At 37.2% G+C, this 22,571-nt stretch overlaps 2 protein-coding genes across 2 annotated transcripts; both read right to left on the bottom strand.

Moving 5' to 3' along the window:
* LOC137725325 (YTH domain-containing protein ECT2) lies at nucleotides 1-4,075 on the bottom strand. The gene is made up of 9 exons (XM_068463974.1): nucleotides 3,592-4,075; nucleotides 3,377-3,453; nucleotides 2,845-2,998; nucleotides 2,700-2,761; nucleotides 2,137-2,547; nucleotides 1,522-2,055; nucleotides 1,185-1,397; nucleotides 940-1,092; nucleotides 1-483 (listed from the first exon to the last, which is right to left on the bottom strand). Exons 1-9 carry the CDS (start codon nucleotides 3,626-3,628, stop codon nucleotides 448-450), a joined length of 1,677 nt encoding a protein of 558 aa, XP_068320075.1. The 5' UTR covers nucleotides 3,629-4,075; the 3' UTR covers nucleotides 1-447.
* A 12,744-nt stretch (nucleotides 4,076-16,819) lies between these two features.
* LOC137725185 (aspartic proteinase NANA, chloroplast) lies at nucleotides 16,820-19,808 on the bottom strand. The gene is made up of 2 exons (XM_068463783.1): nucleotides 18,901-19,808; nucleotides 16,820-17,800 (listed from the first exon to the last, which is right to left on the bottom strand). Exons 1-2 carry the CDS (start codon nucleotides 19,566-19,568, stop codon nucleotides 16,975-16,977), a joined length of 1,494 nt encoding a protein of 497 aa, XP_068319884.1. The 5' UTR covers nucleotides 19,569-19,808; the 3' UTR covers nucleotides 16,820-16,974.
* Nucleotides 19,809-22,571: the final 2,763 nt, after the last annotated feature.

Below are 22,571 nucleotides of genomic sequence, written 5' to 3'. Positions count from 1 at the left end.
TTTTTAGATCAACGTTAGGAGGTCACAATATTAGGATTGAGTCATCAATATTTTGCACTAATAGAAAATCGACGGATTATTCTCCCACCAAGATATTTTAAAGAAATTAAAGCTATCAGCAATTTTTCTTTTTCTTATTTTTTTCTTTTTCCGAATTACATATGCGAACACAAAACAAAGAACCGAATACACTTTATGCTGAGAGAACAAAAGCTACTGTATGTAGGCAGAGGAGGGAGAGAGAGGACTTGGATTCCAAAGCCACCATTTCATCTCTCATTTTTTTTTATGGGAAAACGACGATGGCGATTCTACGTCTTCGGATTTCATCTGCAAATTTACATCTTTTAACTGCTCGAAACGTTGATTCTGGTTTTCTGGTGTATAATCTAGTCTGTCATATGCCCATATCTCTGCATCCTTTCCTTTGCCTTTAACCTGAGGCCCCTACTCAGCACCGATACTTAACTCACTTATTTTTTGCTGCAACATAAAACACAATTTCTGGTTAACATTCCGAGATGAAAACAAGTTTCAAGCAAACCGAAAGAACAAAATTTAACTCTCCCGCTTTGTCCTTCTGCACTCCTCTCCTTGTTTATGCCTGTATATTTTTTTTTCTTTGATTTATCCAATGCCCGAAGAAATGAGAGGAATGCAGGGAAAGAAAACGAGAGTGCGGAAATCAATTCCCCACAAAATATAATAAATGTTATCCTATCCGAAAGAATAGAATAAAGTCATCCCCATTTCAAAAATTTGAATGGCACCACACCCTCCACTTTGTTACTTGCTTTATTCTTAATCCTTTTGTAGTTAAAGAGAATCATCTTTCTAACACCAATATTGCATTTGATCCTTTATACGTGCAAGAATTTTACTTAATCAACTTTTTCTTTGACTGAAAAGAATCGAGAGAAAGGAAGAGCAGCGGCATACCTGCAGTTCGTAGTAAGGTGTAGATTGTCTGATCCTCTTCTCCTGCATCATTTTCTGGCGGCTTTCGTAGAAATCAAAATCATCCAGTATCGATGTCCTTGACATATGATTTTTAAATATGTTCAGCAGTTCAATACCCTGAAGAAAATTCACCTGTAAAATATAAATATAATCACAGATTCAGATTGATAATTTGAGATAATATGCAGAGAAATGAAATCAAACAATTAGTTGGTTTTGCACACCTCTTGCGTGTCTCTACTATTGGTCACAGGCTTGTTCTCATTATTCTCGAGTATTATATGTCGTAACTGTGGGTTTGGGACGTCTTTTATGACATGCCACTTGACCGGAAAATAACCATTCCACTTATCCTGCTGCCAGAAGTCCATGTTCTTATTGAAGTCGACACGACCAATCATCTCAGCTACTCCACAAAACTGACCACTTGCATTAACCTGAAGCACATCATAAAACAGAGAAGCAAAGATTGGATTAGTAAATCATTTCAGAGACCAAAGGCCCAAAAGTCTGCAGTAGAAAAATCCTGCATCAAAAATAGGGTCTAAATCTCCAGCATACCGAAAAGAAGAGGAAGACAGGACACTTGCAGCCCTTCTGTGCCGCCTTCTCTTGTGCATCTTGATACGCATTGTCTAGCCTCTTGTTCCCGTTAGGAGTACTAGCCCACACATTGTACTTAATGCTTTTATGAATATCATCTTCACTGTAAGATTTGATCACAAAGAAAAGTGCTTGCTCGTATTTGGTTGGAAAGTCGGGGAGGTTATATTGATCCTTCCTGATGACAGACGCTATGCCATCAGATTTTCCATTCTCTTTGTCAGCTCCGGACACCAATGCACCTTTAGGATTGGTTGTTCTGGGACCATGGTTCTTCTCATTAAACAGATTAATATCCTTAACACCATTAGCCTTACTTCTTGGTTTCAACTTGTCAGAGGCACCCCAGCCCTTTGCATTTGTTTTTAAAGTTGGAGAATTGTTTGGATAGAGCAGTCCGGCTGTCCCTTGGTTATAGACCGGACCCTTTGCTACCGAAAAGTAACCTTTCGCTAGCGCTTCTGTTTGAAGACTTGGGGGACGCAGTGAGGCCTGAACATCATTGAAAAATCCATCAAAATGCCCAAGATAAGAGAATACAATGCCACCAGCAGAAAGAAATAGTACTCTTACCTTGTTTACTGGTTTTGACTGATTTCGCGCACCATAACCTGATTCAACATCCAACGGCTTGGAAGATTTAGAGAGTGGAGCACGAGTGTGACTAGGGGAAGAGAAATTAGGTTTATAGGGCGGTGTTTCTAGGACTTCATTGTAGGGATTTCCAAATGTTCCATCTCTAACAAGAGATGGATCCCACAAGTAGGGTGACTGGACGAACTCCCCATGAGGAGGAAGAGAAGGGTTATATCCAGAGGAAATAGGAGCTTGGTACACGGGGCTCATGGGGGGATACATCTGTTGACCAACGTATTGCCCATCACTACCGATTGGAGAAAAGGGCATGTACGTTGAGTATGGATCATAACCAGGCTGAAATCCTGGCATCAAGTAGACAAAAGATCCATTATCTGCTTGCATGACCTAAATGAAGCAATAGTGACCATAAGATCATTTTGTTACAAATCGCACAATACGAGAAGTAATCAAAAGGCACGTTGAAATCAACGGCCGTAAGAATCCAGATACATATCAATGTTTTTTGTGCGCAATTGTGAGATGGTAAGGGAACTTACCGGGTATTGCATCTCCATCCCGGTTCCACCAACATAGTATCCTTTGTTTTCCATTTCATAACCTGCGAACATGGTAACAATCAGATGTTAAAAGTATTCTATGAACACGAATTATGGACCGGAGTCATGAGAAGCTGCAGCAAACCTGGATACGTGTATCCGTAATATGTGGTGGGTGGATAAGAAGTCAAGGATTCATAATCTGCATCTGCATCACTTTTTTTGACACTAGCATTTGTATCTCCCACGGTTGATATACATGATGCTGTATCAGATGGGCTCCCATCCTTGCTGAGGGCCTTTAAGACACACACAAACAAACCCAAAAATTCATAAATCAGATATTCATGGATCATTAAGCAAGCAGAAATAAAAACTCTGCGAATCGCGCATCGAAATCTAAATATTCAACATGGAAACTCAATCTGAGCTTGAAAGCTTAAGCGTTAGGCCTAAAAACACCCAGTAATCATTGCAAGTAAATAAGGGAAATGATTTTCACACACTCTTCGTCCCTTGGACTCGAATAAATCGACGGTGAATCAAGAGACAGAAACAAACAAGGGAGTGCAGTCAGTGCAGGAGGAAAAAAGGGAGTGCGAAAAAGAGTTGTACTATTTGGATATACAGCATGACAATTGAAATTCAAAAAAGACATGAAATAAATTGAAAATTACCAGATTGGAACTGAACAATTCTGAGGATTGAACATGTGGGTTTGAATCTTTTTCTTCTTCCTGCTCTCTTTTAAGAGCTGATCACATAAAATCAGATTACGTAGTTAGCTCAATCAATCACATAAACAAAACAAAACAAAAAAAATAAAAATAAAAACACAAAATTCAGAAGAAAAAGAAATTAAAAGAAAAGAAAAGGAGAGGAGACTGCATACAGTTGTGATGAAATTGAGGTGCAGCAGCAGCAGCCATGGCCTCTCTCCAAAGGTAAAAGAAAATCCTTTTGAATCAATCAAATGAAATCAAACTAAAAATAAAAAGCAAAGATATTTTTGGGGTGTGTTTGTTTTGAAAGAGAATCCTATAATTTCTCAAACAATATTAGTATCTGTCTCTCTGTCTGTCTATCTATCTATCTAAAACAATCTAACGTTGTAACAACACAACAAAACCGGCTAAAAAATTGGCGCTCTGTAATCTCTGCTGCCCAAAACTCCAACAATCCCACTCCTCTTCTGCTGCTTTTACTACTAAATTTCCACTTTTTCTTTCTTTTGGAGTTTTTCTGTTTTTCCAAAACAAAATAAAATTCTAATCCAAACCCAACAACAATCACCAAATCACACACAGAAAACACAAAAAGTTTTTGAATTGGAAGGAGAGAGAGAGAGAAATGGTTTTACATGAGAACAAGAAGAACAAGAAAGAGCTTCAAGTTAAAACAGCTAACAGCAGACAGAGACACGGTAAAGTCAACAACAGCAATAACAACAATTTGTGGCAAATGGACGGTGTTGAGGCCTCCACGTCCTCTCCTTATTCTTGTTAAATATTTATGGAAATTAATCATTTAAATATTTAATGATATTGCTTTTCTTCAACCATGCAGACATATTATTCTGGTTGTACTTTCTGCTTCAGGTTACTGTTTTCTTGCCTATTTGTGGGATCTTTCTATTTTTTATCACCACCATTCGTTAAAGGTTTTAACTTTTATGGATCCATAATCATTATCAATATTCATCAAGCCTGAAGCTACCGTCTTTTAATACACACACACACATATATATATATATATAGAATCGTTATTGTTGGCATTCTAAAAATCTTATTATACATTCTAAATTTTTTATATTTGAAAAAAAAAATACATTTGTGAGAGTGTAGAATAAGATTTTAAGAATGCGAATAACACTTCCTTATATATATATATATATATTTGTAGTAATATATACACGTAGCTTTCATATTCATAAATCCCAATTTCCAAATCTCCATTCATTTCTTTTTTCTTTTGGTGGTGAAATGAATACCATTCAACATATTAAGGCCTCTGTAAAACCAATGCTAGTTCACGTCTCTTCCACCTGGACCACCACCTACAACCTCTACATGGTCTCTGCATGGTCTCTACATTCCTCATCCTCCAATTTTATTTTATCCAATTTTTAATATCTTAAAATTCTCTTTTAATTGTTCCTTAAAATCGTACATGGAAATGAACTCCTTAAAATGAACATGATACACTGAATTAAGCATAAAAACCTTTGAGCAAATATAGAATTAATGGTGATACTAAAAGCGTTTTAGGATGTCTCGAAGATATTGTCACATCCCGTCCCGGGCCTTCACTACATCTCTAGCTCGACTACACCGTAGCACCATATTGTCCACTTGGGGCCCCGACTACGCTTTCACGGTTTTGTTTATGGGAACTCACACGAGAACTTCCCAATGGATCATCCATATTGGGATTGCTCTCGTGCGAACTCGCTTAACTTCGAAGTTCCTACGGAACCTGAAACCAGTGAGCTCCCAAAAAGCCTCTTGCTAGGTAGAGATGAGACTATACATATAAGGCTTACAGGATCCACACCTGGGCGATGTGGAATGTTACAATCCACCCCCTTAGGGGCCCAACGTCCTCGTCAGCACACTTCCAGCCAAGGATTGATTATGATACCAAATTGTCACATCTCGGCCTGGGACCCCACCACATCCCGGACTCGACTCCACCGTAGCACTATATTGTCCACTTTAGGCCTCAACCACTCCATCACGGTTTTATTTTTGGGAACTCACACGAGAATTTTCCAGTGGATCACCCATCCTGAGATTGCTCTCGAGCGAACTTGCTTAAGTTCGGAGTTCCTACGGAATTCAAAGCCAGTGAACTCCCAAAAGGTCTCGTGTTATGTATAGATGACAATATACATATAAGGCTTACAAGATCCACTCCCCTGGGCGATGTGGGATCTCACAATCCACCCCCTTTAAAGGCCTAACGTCCTTGTCGACACACTTCCAACCAGGGATTGGCTCTAATACCAAATTGTCACATCCCAGCCGGGCCCCTACCACATCCCGGGCTCGACTCCACCGTAGCACAATATTGTCCGCTTTGGGCCCCGACTACGCCTTCACGATTTTGTTTCTGGGAACTCACAAGAGAACTTCCCAGTGGATCACCCATCTTGGAATTGCTCTCGTGCGAACTCGCTTAACTTCGGAGTTTTTACAAAACCCGAAGCCAATGAGCTCCCAAAAGGCCTCGTGCTAGGTAGAGATGAGACTATTCATATAAGACTTACAGGATCCACATCCCTGGGCAATGTAAGATGTTACAATTCACCCCCCTTAGGGACCCAACGTCCTCGTCGGCACACTTCTGGCCAGGGATTGGCTTTGATACCAAATTGTCACATCCCGGCCTGTGCCCCCACCACATCCCGGGCTCGACTTCACCGTAGCACAATATTATCCATTTTGGACCCCGATCATGCCCTCACAGTTTTGTTTCTAGGAACTCACACGAGAACTTCCCAGTGGGTCACCGATCCTGGGATTGCTCTTGCGCGAACTCGCTTAACTTTAGAGTTCCTATAAAACCCGAAGCTAGTGAGCTTCCAAAAAGTCTCGTGCTAGATAGAGATGAGAATATACATATAAGGCTTGCATGATCCACTCCCCCACCACCTACAACCTCTATATGGTCTCTACATTCCTCATCCTCCATTTTTATTTTATCCAATTTTTAATATCTTAAAATTCTCTTTTAATTATTCCTTAGAATCGTACTTGGAAATGAACTCCTTAAATGAACATGATACAATGAATTAAGCATAAAAACCTTTGAGCAAATATAGAATTAATGGTGATACTAAAAGCGCTTTATGTCACATCCCGCCCTGGGGGGACCACTTCACGGGTCCGCTCCACCACCGTAGCACGATATTGTCCGCTTTGGGCCCCGACCACGCCCTCAAGGTTTTGTTTTTGAGAACTCACACGAGAACTTTCCAATGGATCACCCATCCTGGGAATGCTCTCGCGCGCTACTCGCTTAACTTCGGAGTTCCTGCGGAACCCGAAACCAGTGAGCTCCCAAAATGCCTCGTGCTAGGTAGGGATGAGAATATACATATAAGGATCATTTCCCTGGACGATGTGGAATGTCACACTTTAGGATGTCTCGAAGATATGCTTGACTTACTACTGTATACTTATAATGTCATTCTTTATTAAAATATAAAAGGAGAAAATTGAATAATAACATGATACGTTGAACTGTGCATCAATGATACAAATCACTTTAAGTAGAGGAATATTGTAATTAATGATGATCCTATGAGCGCGTCTTGAAAAGAATGCTATAAGCACTTAAAATGCTATTATATAATCACAATACGTCTTTTCCTTTAAAGAAAAAAAATTGCAATTATATACCCGGTATTTGAAACATATTTGCAAGACGCCCCAAAACACTCATGGTAACGTAATGCAACGATCCACATATCCCGATTGAGATGCCTTCCTACAACAGGCGCATTATCTTTGGCCTTTATGCTCCTTTTTATCTGGTAGCCAGACTAATTTGATGCCACCAATGATACTTCATCAAAAGCTAGTGGTTTATTTTTCACATCATGTTGTATACCGACGTCAAAATTCTTTATAATACACAGATGTATGAGATGCATCAATTTTAGGTTGAATAATTATTATAATTTAGTCATGCAAATCAAGTTGTTTAATATGTCATACACCAGTGCATTGTAGAATTTTCGCATCACATAACGTGAAATTTTAATTTTATTTGCTCTAAAAACAATAGGTTTATGAGTATATGGAAATTATAATCTTACACAATTCATGATAATTGTGTGTTGACAAAAAAAAGACAATGATCATTGTGGAAACTGCACAGAAATTAGGTTAAAATATACACTTATAAGTTATATATCTAGAACGATCTTACCTAGAAAATAGCAATAATCGCAAATGAGAAAGAGATATAGTAGTTAAGTCATCGATCTAAGATTTTAAATTGCATCAAGCAGGTGTAAGTGCAACATCACTGCATAGATTTGTATTATTATTTTTTCATAGTCCCTAACTTTTAAAGATAGCATGCTTAATGCTTTGGCCTGGTTTTTTATAATTTAAAAAAAAATAAAAAAATAGTGTGGGCGGGCAAAATTTTAAAATCAAAATGACCTTGAATAGTTCAATAATTTAGGTTAAGCGTCAGCCTGAAAATAAAATAAATTAGATGATAGAAAAGAAGTAGAATAATTTTAGGTAGTGTCCTGGAAATTTCTGAAAAGCCAGAGATCTAGAACTAGAAGAAGGACCAAGAAGAAGAGGGCCTGTAAAGGTTTTCTTAGTGGGTAAGGGTTCCTTCCTAGCCATCCATCCATCCATCTCCAACCATTTAAAACCATTGACATTGGCCATCCATCCATCTCCAACCATTTAAAACCATTGACATTGGCCAGCCCCAATTTCTTTATAAAATTCAATCTACGTGTATTGCACACTTGAAATATTGAATCTGGATTGTACGCAATTTACACCATTTAGAATTAGGGTTTTCTACATAATTTTGTAAGACTTTTGAAATTTGAGTTTTCACATGGTGCCACTGATAATCATCCTATTGGTGAATTGATTTAAGTTTGTTGTGTGATGTTACAACGTGATTGAGAATGTAATATTCGACATGTCTATCGTAAAATGAATTTTGTTGTTGATAAGTTGGCCAACCTGAGCGTCTCTCATACTTTGGATCCGGTCTATTTTGAGCAAGCTCCATCTTTCTCGATCTCGCGCCATTATCTTGTAATTTCCCTTTTGTTTGGCTTTTAGTCCAGCCCTTTGTTTAACCCAAAAAAAAAAACCACAAGGCAAAACATGGAACCTGTTTGGTTAGATGGTGTAGCTATGTAACAAGTTTGTATTCAAGTGGTTATTAAGAACATTCATTCATGTGTCAAAATTTTTGTACTTTATCATCCCGAATATCGTTCAGGAAAAAAAAAAAAAAAAAAAAAAAGCGAAACCGGGTCAATTTACCCTAATTAGTGAATTTAATATTAGGAAAAGAAAAGTCTATAAAAAAGCATTGTGATACAAATTAATTAAGAACCCCCATACATTGCCAAGATCTCCTTCTATTGTTGACTAAACTTTGCCTCCAAGTGCTAAGTACTTTTGTTTGCGTAAAGATTGAAAAATGTACGTTGAATATGGTGTTAATTTCGATTTGAATATAAATTGTCCATCGCAAACAAAATTAAGCAATCCCATTAGGGCTGCTATAGCTGTTACGTCTCATATTATATTTATACTTTCATCCCATCCAAAAAATTGTCCAGTGTAAACAAAACTAAGCAATCCCCGATCGATGACACCGAAGCTTCCATTTTATTGTGAGTCATGAGTTTGAAATTTGACCTCACAATTGTCTTATGTATGTTTCATGATGTAGGTACTTCTTATTGCACGCTGAGGGCTGATCAAACAACTTGATCCATACACAGCACAGAAGCACCGAATGAACTTGCATTCTTGCTCTCCAATCAACACAACCAGGAGTTGATTTTTCTTTTGAATTTTCATCAGCATACCTGGCCAAGTTGGGATATATTTATTTTATTTTGGGTCTATTGTCCTAATCAAATTGTTAGGTACATTTAATCTGCCTTGAAAACAAAGGAGGGAAAGATCGAGTCACTACTCATTAATAAGACCTTTTTTTTTCTTATTAGTTTGCACTCAGCGAGGGCTATTATAAAGAAGCACAACTCACGGTTTTAATTGGTTTTACATTTGTCTCTAAAATGTTTTGCATTAACTTTATGAATCCTTACCACTTAACTTTCCGGTTTAAAGATATTTTTCTCTATTTATAAGTTGGAGGTTTTTTTTTATTTGTAAGTGGGAAATCTTAGATTCAAGTCTTGTGTACAACAAATTCGATTCCAAATCATGTGATGACTCATTGTGCGGCTTAATAACCAATTGTTCACCACTTAGTATAAATATATCGATGCATTAAAAGAAAAAAAAATTGTAATGAAGCTTATGGTGCAGGGTAAATGCTAGTAAATTTGTTTTATTCTTGTTTTTGTACAACTTTGCAAAATGTACTAAAAATCATGAGTAACATTTTTGTGAAAAAATGATTTATTGACTTTTCAAAAGATCTTTGTCATGCCCAGTAAAAAAAGAAATGTTATAAGCCATTTAGAACCAGTATTTTTTTTAACAAATAATATTATCTATACTAATGGAAAGGAGGTGGGCTTAGCCTCACAATGAACTAGTAATAATGTGTTTCAACTTCGCCATTAGCGAGAATTAAATCTAAGATCTCTCACTTATGAGTGAAGAGGATACTATTAGGCCGTAGTACTAAATGATTTAGAAGTGGTATTTAGAGGGGTGTATTCAATTGTGATTTTGATTCTTTTAATGAATCTAGGGGTATTCAATTAGAATTTTAAGTACTCCTTTGAAATTCAAGATGTATTCAATTAGAATTTTAAGATAGTTTATTAAAATCCTTAAAAATCTGGATGTATTCAATTAAGATTTTAAAGAAGTTTATAATATTCTAAGTGTATTCAATTAGAAATTGATTTTAAAGAATTTGAGAAAGTTGAGGAATTAGAGAGAATTGGAGAGATTTTGTAGTGTATTTAAAGCATCCACAAATCTCACATCTCTCCATGAGATTTCGAGGGAATTGAATCAAAATTTTATATGAAATCTCTACATATCAATTAAACTATATAAAAATCCATGAATTTATAAATTTATTAAAATCTCTCAAATTCTCAGTTGAATACACCTCTCTAATTACATAATTTTTCTCTAATAATAGTTTTTAAGCTAAATAATTGAAAATTAAGAGCCCAAGAGTTTTATGGGCAGATAGTCCACTTTTACACCAAACTATTAAACATGGGCCCAATCCTCAGCCCATTTAGACATTCTTTCATTAGGCTTTATTTTAGTTCATGGTTCATAACTTTGTTTGATGCTTTCATGGTAACGCAACATACTTGATCTTTCATCATTCTTTTGTTTGTGTAACAACACCAGACAAAGCTTGAAATGTGCAGTTACAAAACATGAAACTCAGACAACATTAGAGCAACTCCAACTTTTCATGATGTTGCCTCATATTAATTTTTAGGAAATGAAATGTTAGAGAGATCATATTTTTATTTATAGCACGCCAGTAAATGAACTTATCTCATTGTATGTTTGTTGTATGCATATAGTCAAAATTGGAAAGAGTTCCCGTAAATTTTTAGGGAAACCCTAAATTTGGGAGACTATGGTTGGAGCTGTTTATGTCAATTTCCCAAATTCTAAATTAGTGAAGATTTTGGAAAAGGTTGGATGCTTTCATGGATCTATTCTCAGTTTGTTGCAAGATGATTTTACATACCGTGCTAAATAATGTTTTATTTATAAGCAATATTTTACTTTAAACTAATTTAAACTACAAAGTTTAAACTCAGAACCATAAAAAGAGGGCATTCTACATATTCCAACCAACTTCTAATCACTACTAAAACCTAAAAATTCCAAACTTATCTTCAGAATAAAGAGGCCCACCTTTTGACTTCCACAAAAAGGATCTAAATTCCAACCCTAATTCAACAAATGGAGTTTCTAAATACTCCTAACAATGTGTTAGTCGCTCTCCTGCTGGAGGGAGTTCGATCAAGAATTCAAGCTGATTGTATGAGCATCTTAATTACCTGCTCCCATCTACAACTCACGACTTTGCTCAGAAGGCCAAGTATATGTATGCATGAGACAGAGAAGAAGACAACAGAGTTCCTGCAGATTTTATATATTAATGTGAAAAAATATATAAAGGAATTAAACAATGAAAAGCTTGACCTGACTCACTCAATGCACATGGGCGTTAGATTGACGTTTACATCTTAGCTAGATAGTTAGATTGGTACTTGTTCTTATTAGAGTGATGGCCAAATTATTCACAACATGATAAAAATAGTGAGCGATGAGAGTTGTTATGTGACATCCCGTCCCGGGATTATCAAAACGTACTAGTGAAATGACATTTTAGCCCCTAGTTCGTTTCGTTATTTTGTTGGTGGGTGGTGTGGTGTTGGCATGTGTTGGGCCACACACACACACACACACACACATACACTGTCCCTATCTCCCTCTGCCTCTGTCTTCTCCCTGTCTCTCTCTCCCCCGAGCTCCCATTTCCACTGTAAACGTACGGACACACACCAAGGACCATTATCCCGTAGCAGATCGAGGAAACCAAGGACACATTTGAGCTCGTGAGGTCGAGGCAAGCTCAGCCATACCCTTTTCAGGTGAGAAATCCTTCGTTTTCACGTCGTTTCGACGATGGCCGATTCGAGTACTGTTCATGCAAAAGTTATACATTGAGTTTTTGGGATTTCTGAGCTTGTAGTTGTCTTTGTGAGGTTCCCAGGAGCTTGGGAGTAGCTCGTTGGGTGAATTTGGACGTCAGGATCGTTGGATGTGGAGTTGGCCGAGTTTTGGAGATTTGGACAGGTATAATCTCTTAATTTTAGGCCTTAAAACTTGTTGGGACATGTTCTACTAGCTCTAGGGTTGATTTTGGTGCAAGAAACGTGGAAAAAGGTGGAAAAACGAGCGAGAAATCGTGATTTGCAGGTTTTCCGGCGACGGCGCCGACGTCGGGGACTGATCGGAGAAGAAGCAGGAATATTCCATTAAGTTTAACGGAATATTCCTAACGGCAGGGGTTAAGTTTAACGGAATATTCCGTCAGTTTAACGGAATATTCCTGACGGCGTCTGTTGACACCGTCAGTGTGCTTGGCACGTGGCCGCGCGTGGGGGCGCGTGGGTCCGTGCCTATTCTGGCGCGTGGGGGCGCGTGAGAAGTCCAAAAATTATTTTAAAAATATGGTTGTGATCCTGAGGTTGTGTAGAGCACGTTGGTATATTCATTTGTCCATTTTGAGCAATGTATGAGAAGTTATTACAAGAAATGGGTTATGTGCTTTAAAGTTAACGTTTTTATAGTTGTTTCGCATTTAGGTGACACGTACCCCGAGGACGAGCGTGCACACGCGAGACAGGGGGGCTACGACCCTTCTACATACCAGTGAGTGGGCTTTTGTTTTCCGTATATACCTATATACATTTATATTCCCAGAAATTGATTTAAAAAGGGTTATTTGCCTTATGCCATGCATGTTATTATTATCGTTTATGCATCATTACACACATTAGTAGTGGCATACATATTTATATGCATATTGGGTGCTGTGGACGCACAGGTAAGTGCCAGGTGAGGGTTATTCACGTTTATGTTTCAGTAGTGGTTTGAGATGCCTAGAGAGCTCATAACCTGCACCCTCGGTGTTAGTGCTCCCGCCCAGAGTAGGGCACAGTCCTTCACGTGATGTTCACCTCCCGCACCACACGCTCAGCTTGGATCCAAGTTAGGTGCATAGGCCTGTCGTACAGACCACATTAGGTGGTTCCGACTCGTAGGTGACTCGCGATTATTCGCACAGCCTTCACGTGATCGTAGCACTAGAGCGTATATATATGTTACACCCAGGCCTGTCGTACAGACCACCTTGTGTGGTTCCGACTCGTGGGCAGGTTCAGTTATAGAGTTGAGATTTGAGCTCTAGATGCAGCCGTACAGGTCACGTTAGGTGACTCCGGCTGCCAGATGTTATGATGTTGATATGATTTATACCTGGGCACTTACATTTATTATGAGGCTTTGGCATGGCATATCTTGAGCATGATTGGCATACCCTGGAGCATGTTTGGCATGTTTATACATACGTATATATGTTTATTTTTCTGGGAAGTATACAGGTTTTACGGCGAGGGGTTAGAATGTATTTTGTTAAATGGTTTTCAAAGAGCTTTGTTTTTGCCCACTCACGCTTTTGTTTTGCGCCCCTCCAGGTTCTAGTTGCTTAGCCGTTGCGGTGGTTTCCCCTGAGGGCTTTCCGGCGTTTCTGACAGACACTCCCCATTGTAGGGTCGCCTTCGGGCGTACTACTGTTGTCTTTTTCGTTTGGGCTGCTATAGACCTGCTCTGAAATTGTATCTCACTTACTAGCACTTGTTTTAGTACCTTGTATGCTAGTTTTTAATTACTCGTACTTTTATATTACTACTTTATTAGCTTCCGCACGTGCACATGGCTTCGTCACCTTTGTGTGACGGCCAGCACGCCCCGATCTCGGTCGGGGTGTGTCATGTTAGGGTAACGGGAGAAGCACCTTGATTCATGTAAATTTACTTGATGCCCTTTCCAACCCTCTCATTGATCACTAGTCTACTCTTCTAAACTGCATATCAGTATATATATCCTTTAATTGTATGTGAAACAATCTGATATGTTTTATGTACACACTGTTAATTTGAATCACACACAACGGTATAAATATGTTGTCTAACAACAACATACTAGATTGACAAGAATTAATATTACGATATAACAATTCTAAAGTTAAACATAAATATTCTTTCCCAAAAAGAGTGTAACATAATATGGGTCATAATTTTATGTTCTTCAGATATAAGATGTTACATATATACTAATGTGTGGTAGATCACGTGTTGTCACTTGTTTATCACTGTATATCCATATATTATAATGAGTTAGCGACAAAATTGATACATCATGAAAGAAGACATAGAATACAATATTAATAAACAAATACACGTATTATAACGACAATAATTTCTCAATTTAACGCAATAGCTGATCTAAACTCTAAACATGAAATGCATAATCTAGACAATTATCCTTTCTGAAAGATGGGATAAGTTGCTTAACGCAATAGATTTGTCTTAAACTGTTATGGATGATCATTGATATGTTGTACTAATAGATTAATCGGGGCCTACAATGGCTCATTCTTTTCATGTTTATTAACGACAAACAAAGAAGAATCTTAACCAACCAACCAACCAATCAATCTTCTACAACGACAAAGTCTGATTGGTGATTAATAATGGCATTTATCCAAGTATTACAAGCGTGCACGTCAGGAGTGGTATCTCTCAAGTTTTGCAGGAAGAAGAAGAAAAGGCTCACTCTACTGCTAAACTAATCATGCAAGCTATTTACATGAAGCATCTGTTCCTGTGGACTAACATTTTGGAAGCTACCATATAATATTTTGTGCTCTTCAAATGGACTCGATATTCTTAATATGTCTTCATTGTATGAGCATCTTAATTACCTGCTCCTATCTACAACTCAAGACTTTGCTCAAAAGGCCAAGTATGTATATGCATGAGACAGACAAGAAGACAACAAAGTTCCTGCAAATTTTATGTACTAATGTGAAAAAATATATAAGGGGAATTAAATAATGAAGTTTGACCTCACTCACTTAATGCACATGGCCGTTAGATAGTCGTTTACATCTTAGCTAGATAGATAGATTGGTGCTTGTTCTTATTAGAGTGATGGCCAAATTATTCACAACATGATAAAAATAGTGAGCGATGAGAGTTGTTAGGGTAACGGGAGAAGCACCTTAATTGATTCATGTAAATTACATGATGTCTTCTAAACTGCCTATCAGTATATATATCCCTTAATTGTATGTGAAACAATCTGATATGTTTTATGTGCACACTATTATTTGAATCACACTCAACGGTCTAAATATATTGTCTAACAATAAAATCCTAGATTGACAAGAAACTAATATTACGATATAACAATTCTAAAGTTTAACATAAATATTCTTTCCCAAAAAGAGATTGACATAATAATATGGGTCATAATTTTATGTTCTTCAGATATAAGATGTTACATATATACTAATGTGTGGTAGACTCATGTGTTGTCACTGTATATCCATATATTATAATGAGTTAGCGACAAACTTGATACATCATGAAAGAAGACATAGAATACAATATTAATAAACAAATACACGTTATAATACGACAATAATTTCTCAATTTAACGCAATAGCTGATCTAAACTCTAAACATGAAATGCATAATCTAGACAATTATCCTTTCTAAAAGATGGGATAAGTTGCTTAACGCAATAGATTTGTCTTAAACTGTTATGGATGATCATTGATATGTTGTACTAATAGATTAATCGGCGCCTACAATGACTCATTCTTTTCATGTTTATTAACGACAAACAAAGAAGAATCTTAACCAACCGACCAACCAATCAATCTTCTACAACGACAAAGTCTGATTGGTGATTAATAATGGCATTTATCCAAGTATTACAAGCGTGCACGTCAGGAGTGGTATCTCTCACGTTTTGCAGGAAGAAGAAGAAAAGGCTCACTCTACTGCTAAACTAATCATGCAAGCTATTTACATGAAGCATCTGTTCCTGTGGACTAACATTTTGGAAGCTACCATATAATATTTTGTGCTCTTCAAATGGACTCGATATTCTTAATATGTGTTCAATTATTCAGGCACACTAACTCTGTGTTCACTTTCCCATGTAGACAATCATTCATGCTTAATAATTCTGTGCTCTTAATTCAGTCATTCACACTTGATTTGGAAATAGAATCATTCATACTTGCTCGTGATCGTTAAACTTATTAAATGAAAGAGACGTAAAATTAGATAGGAGCATAACATAGAAGCACTAGCGGATTCAAGAACTTTTCTTCTCAAGAGACGTAAAATTAGATAGGACCAAAACTTAGTTGCATTTGGCTTCTTACCCCCTTCAGCCTTTTAGAGTGGACATCTTGCGCCCATGAGAGTCATTCTCAAAAAGAACATTGCGTTATTTAGTGGATAGCAATGATGTAGAATGCGGATAAGAGCAACTGCATACATTATTGATCCTATGCATCTGCCAGTTCATGAAATTTTTCTCTTAGAAGTTATATTTTTCCAACATGTATTGAATATGTCCACGAAATCAAATTCTGTTATCCCACGCCCATTAGTTTCAACTTTATTTCACCCAGCCCTTAGTTATTCGTAACAGAACAAGAATTCGACTTTGAAATTTCTTTTAGTATTACAAAGAGAGATAACGCACTACACCAAGAATTAGTTGGTCACTAACTTGGATGTACAAACGTTTAATTTATGGAATTGTTAAGGTATATACGTATGTGAAACACTTGGATGGATACAAGAGTGAAAACCCAATTATGATTTATGATCAAGCACAAGACGTCACCATAAGAATGCAATGAATTTCATACACAATTATATATGGGAAGAAATAGAAAAAGTTATTACAAGAACATAATCAATCCAATTCCAGTATTTGAACAAGTCCTAGGTGCAGGTGGAGGGAGCAAAACCCAGTGTTCTCCTCCCCAAGTCAAATTCCCACAAATGGTTTTGCTGCATTATGTTGCCAATAACAGAGGGACCAACATTAGTTGGCACAAACCCTAGGCACATCTTCCCGTCAGCAACGTCAAGAGCATAGCTCTTCACTGGTGGCTCAAATATAGCTCCATCTGCAAAGTGAATTGCGAATTTTGGCACTAAAGACTTGTTGAATCCCTTGGAACTGAAGCAAAAGTCAAAAGGGTCGTTATCTGGTGACAATTTTTTCACTTTCGACAAAGCCATTGTCATTACTTTCATGACAGCTTTATATGCCGGCACCTTCAGAAATGTGAGGCTTGTGCCTGAATCAACAATGGTTCCACCTTTAAGATTTTCGTCCCACACACGAGGTGGTATATCTAACATTTTTCCCCCAACTGAGATTCCCTGCACATTTACACCGTAGAACGACCCCTTATCCTCGGAGTCACCTATAACCAGCTTTGTGTAGGTCATTGGTTTCTGCAATCTAGCTGATTTGTGGCCACCAAATGTGAGAAAATTTGAGACATTTTTGGGGCTTTGCAGATCAACCAGGCAATAAGAAAACTTGCCACCAAAGTTTAGGGAAGCCTTGGTAGTGAATGAGTTCCTGCCAAAGCCCAACCCCAATATACCATCACCATGTCTAATGCCTCCACTGCCCTTGATGTGGTCTGTGCAACCAACTATCACATTTTCCAGTTTGGTTCTCCTGCCACTTGCCAGGGTTGCTCTTACAGTCTCATTGGCAAACAGCCCAAATGCATGAGACCCCTCTATGTACCTAACACAATAGCATTGTGAAAAACAAATTAAGCTGTTGGTCATTCATAAATAGGTGTAGATTGAGTTGTTATTAGGGTATGAACCAACAATGTATACTAGGTTAACACTTTTCCACACTTTCAATCTCATTCAGCACGTGGAGAGGCATATACATAAATTCCGTGATAAGATTTACATTTAGGGTTTTGGATCTTAAGTTTTGAATTTAGGATGTCCAACAACCAAAACTCTAGATATCCTTTAAAAGATTACACCGTTACAAAATACAAATCAAGCTACCACCTGCGAGTCATATTAAATCTTTGTGTTTGGTACAAAAAATGTGCATCATGTGACTCTCAACTACTTACAATAAGTGCCATTTAAATCTCTGTGCTGAATGTAGGTAAAATGCAGCGCCTACATCTTCTGCAACAGATGAATTTGGGGTACCCCACAATTGTATCTGATTGCATTAGAGACTTGTTAAAAAATTTAGCTAACTCTGTGTTGATTCTGAATTTTGGAAAAACCCTAATTATCCTTTAGCCTTAGAAAAAATGGTCCATGAACAACAGTGGTGACGAAGAGGATGATGCTAAACAAAAGACCCTATAAAACTCCTGGACAAACACATGACCATGTAATTTCTGTTTATACCGACTTTAATATTTAGTATGTATATTGTTAACACAACTAAAACCAAGTTCCTTAAAGACAAGTTGTAGAACAATTTTAGGTCGGCTTTAAAAATGAAATGGACGTATGTACCTCAGAAAAGACACTTCCAACTACTTCTGGTTTGGATTTTCTCTTCCATTTCCATTTCTAATTTAAAATAATTTTAACAAAAATAAAGTGCATGGTACGTAATCACGTAGTATAATTAGTCTGCAATTATAGCATGAACATATTAGTTATGTTCTAATACCACACAATAATTAGCGTAAAATCATAACTATTAAGATTCCCTTATCCCGGTTTGGAACCAAATTTTTGGACCTGATCCTAAACTGGAAACAGCTGGGTTCTCCTATTTGACATTTTCACAAGCAAATTAAAACAAAAACAAAGAATCAATAAGCAGGAAAATGGAAATTGAGAAGCAAGCGTACGTACGAGTAATCATATCTGCAAGGGCTCGTTGGGGTGGAGCACTGTTGGAGAGAAAACATAGTCCACAGACCAACCTTGCACAATTTCGAAGAACACGGCACAGTTTTAAAGGAAGAAGAAAGTTCTGCATGGAAAACCCTCTTCTGTTGCAACCTTCCTTGGTGCTTCTCGCACCGATTTCTGCAACGGTATCTGCAGTTTATCCACGTCAAGTCACTGCCGGTATCCGCGACCAACAAGAACTTTTGTGCCGGCGTTCCGATTTTAATTTTAACCAGGTACTGCCCCCAACCGTAATCCGAACCCGAACTTATCGGCATTGCCATGGAGCCTCTTTTTTCCCAAGCCATCCGCCTCGCCGCGATCCGGCTGCTGTTTAATATTACCTCTTCAGCATCAAGAAGGCTTTCTTCTTCTTGTTGTTGCCTTCTGTACGATATCATTTGATGGCGGACAACGTCGTGGCGGTGGAGCAACCTGAGGAGCTCCTGCTGGTTTTTAGGCTTCTCATCCCCATGCAGGCCATTATAATGTGGAGAGTACCTGTGGATTAGCTTGAGCTGCAAGGCTTTCTCCGGGCTCGCGCCGCGGAGTGCATGAACGAACACGAAGCCGTGGATTACGGAGAGGAGGAAAATGATGAAGAGGGTTGAATTTTGCTCCATCTTCATCGTCGGAAAAATGAAACAAAACCCACAAATGAAAAAAGTGTAGAAATGGGAATGTATAAAAACAGGAAAGGAGAAACGGAAGAAAGCTAAAATTAGGTTTTATATTTTGGGAGGAGGAGCAAATGCCAGTCTGGGATTTCTGGTTTTGCAGTTGAGGCCTAATTAGTCAATTTTGGATGTTAATTAACAAGTAAAGAGGAGTAACAAGAGGCCCAAAAGGAAGAGTTGGAGGGTTTCTTTTTTTGTTTGGGAGCTAAAGTGTGAAATGTTGGAAACCATAAAGGGAGGGCCCTTTATTTTTTGGATTGCTTCTGTTTCTACCACATCATTGTTTTTTAATTCCCTTTATATGTAAATGTCTAGCCTTACTATATCTTGGAAAAAAATTCCACAAATGGAACCTGGACTTTTTCATTTTTGTGTTTGACTTTAAATTGTGTTTGGCACCTAAATCCACATGGTACGTGACATAAACATATACCATTTAGGGTCCAAAATTTAAACTTTTTAAATGGTAATTGCACAAAGCTAAAAAACTTCACGTACATTTTCCCACAATAATGTATGTGTCCGTCATCCATGATCAATAACTTCAGGGGTTGAAATGAACAAATATTCTTTTAATATATGAGATTTTTATCATATGTTTTTGTTTAATAATATAATGATGCCATTTGTACAAAATTTGATGCAATATTTTAGTCATTGAAAACTATTTATTTGTTTGAAATGGACGAAAGACAAGCATCTGCCAACTCATGCATAGAACTTGTGCTTTCCAGAAAAGATTTAAAAATATATATAGCAGAGACTAAGATAAATATGATTAAAGATCTAATTTTAGATGCATGGCTATGAGAAAACTTGGTGGATGGACACGGTTTTAGTTTGAAGATGTTCTGTAACGTGACAAAAGTAGAAACAAATACATGGAAGGTTCATAGAGTAAGAACTGCCTCCTTAACTAATATAGGAGTAAGACGAGTGATATTTTCACTTGCTCAACGTGGCCAGTTGGCTGAAAGTGAAAGTTTGCCAAATGTCAACATTCTCTTTTATAAATTCGTCGAATTTCACCGTTCAATAACTAATTCACGGTCTCGCAACATAACTTATATCCAGTTGTCTTACAACTCATCTTCCAACGGACATGGACTTTGAAGGTGGTTGAATCCATGCATTTTTTCAACCGAGTTTCAGGCAAAGGGCTTGTAAACAACTGGTTCATAGTATGTAGCTGAGATCCCGTTTTCAATTCCTCCGTCCAACATCTCTTATACAAAAAATGATTATATCACTTGTAAAAATGATTATTTTTACAAGGTTGCCGAAGTAGCAATATAGCAGATGACGATGGTATAATTTTGACTCTTAGAGTTGGATTGAATTGGATGACTCACTAGATTGTGCACCAACTTAAGCCTCATGATCATCACTAGAATTAGATTGAATTAGATGACGTACTAGATTTAAATTATGTTAAAGTAAGAAATAGACGTCAACTCGAAATGTTGTTTGAGATGAAGGTAGAAGATGAATTGTCATGAAAAAACGTATCATTTCCACTTGACAAGCATATGAACATGCCCTTTAGAGAATTTTAGGTCAGGTGACTTTAATCACGTGACATGCATGACCACTGACATACCATTGGTATTGTTGATACCATGGATACTTCAATTACATAGTTGTTGTGTCAATATGATTGTCAGATCATCTGAACTAACAAATAAAAACCACTAAACTATTAGTTAATTGGATCAAAAGTAAATAACAATGTAATAACTTATTGAGAGGTCGAACAAGATACGTGATCAGACCGCCTGATCTAAAACTTTTTCAGTCAGACTGTCAGAGCATAATTGCAGTACTATGCGTCTAATTAGCTTAATCTATTTTTCACTCTCCAGCTCATATTTCCAATAAGATTATTGTGGAAATTTAGTGTTTTGATTTAATTATATAACTTGGTGTGCAATCAATATCCAAAGCCAAAGGGAAAAGGTCATTCTTTCTTTACAAGAAACTAAAACTTCCCCCTTACGTGGGTTGGTCTAATTGAACATACAAGTTTTTCCGCTTTTTAGCACCCGAGTTTAAATATCTTTTTTTTTTTTTGGTAAAATAGTTTAAATATCTTTGTTTGTGAATCAAACGAAATTATACATTGTTGGAATTCAAAGCCTATACCGACACCAATTACCAAACATGTGTATACAGTACAAATATACGTAAGCGAATCCCGCCAATGGAGAAAAATTAGCTGTTTATTATCAAAGATTCGACATTCTTATATGTCCCAACATATAAAACAACAAAGATTTGGGGTTTATTTTTACTTTATTTTTTGTTTAAATTATCCAAACAAGCAATATCAAAAGAGTAGTTGTTGTGACTTGTAAATTTAATTAGTCACCGTTTTGATATATAATTTGCAATTTGCAACTTGCAAGAGCAAAAGAGGTTCGTATTTCAAAGGCAGAATTGACTAGTACTACCAGCGGACTCATAGGCATGTTTGTTGATGTTGGGAGAATTTGAGAGTCAGTAGCACCAAATCTGCCTTATTAGATGGAGATTTTGACCTCTTCCTTCTGCCCTTACCTGAATTGATATCTTTGGAAATATTATTGTAACCCTCCACATGGGATATCGACTTTTGGGGAGCATTCGCTAGTTCATTGTTTTAAATCATAGTCTAACGAGTGTGTTTTAATGAGATATTATTGTATAAATATATTTGATAGAATTGCACACAACGTGAATTCACATGAAAAATTACAGTTTTGAGCTTGGGTGTATCGGTTCAAATTGATAGAACTGAATCGGTTAAGAAATGGTTTGGTTCGTGTCAAATTGCAGGTAACTAGTTAAACTTTAAAGAGTAAGAGAACATTTATCTGCAACTTTGGTCATGGATTCAAAAGAGTTCTCAAATCACTCATTAAGGAACCGTTAACAAGCGGTTCTCAAATCACTCGTTAAGGAACCGTTAACAATGGT

The sequence above is a fragment of the Pyrus communis genome, chromosome 2 (assembly GCF_963583255.1).
Source record: "Pyrus communis chromosome 2, drPyrComm1.1, whole genome shotgun sequence".
Taxonomy (NCBI): domain Eukaryota; kingdom Viridiplantae; phylum Streptophyta; class Magnoliopsida; order Rosales; family Rosaceae; genus Pyrus; species Pyrus communis.
Note: the sequence above shows the minus strand (reverse complement) of the source record. Positions and strands in the feature narration are given on the sequence as shown.

What these genes read in the sequence shown, in the direction of transcription:
- LOC137725185 (XM_068463783.1), bottom strand. Translation starts at nt 19,568, where the DNA reads ATGAAGATGGAGCAAAATTCAACCCTCTTCATCATTTTCCTCCTCTCC. An exon ending in CCTTGCAGATATGATTACTC is followed by an intron (nt 17,801 to 18,900) that starts GTACGTACGCTT and finishes CTATTGTGTTAG; the next exon opens with GTACATAGAGGGGTCTCATG.
- LOC137725325 (XM_068463974.1), bottom strand. Translation starts at nt 3,628, where the DNA reads ATGGCTGCTGCTGCTGCACCTCAATTTCATCACAACT. An exon ending in AATTGTTCAGTTCCAATCTG is followed by an intron (nt 2,999 to 3,376) that starts GTAATTTTCAAT and finishes TGTGTCTTAAAG; the next exon opens with GCCCTCAGCAAGGATGGGAG. An exon ending in CACCTTACTACGAACTGCAG is followed by an intron (nt 484 to 939) that starts GTATGCCGCTGC and finishes TTTATGTTGCAG; the next exon opens with CAAAAAATAAGTGAGTTAAG.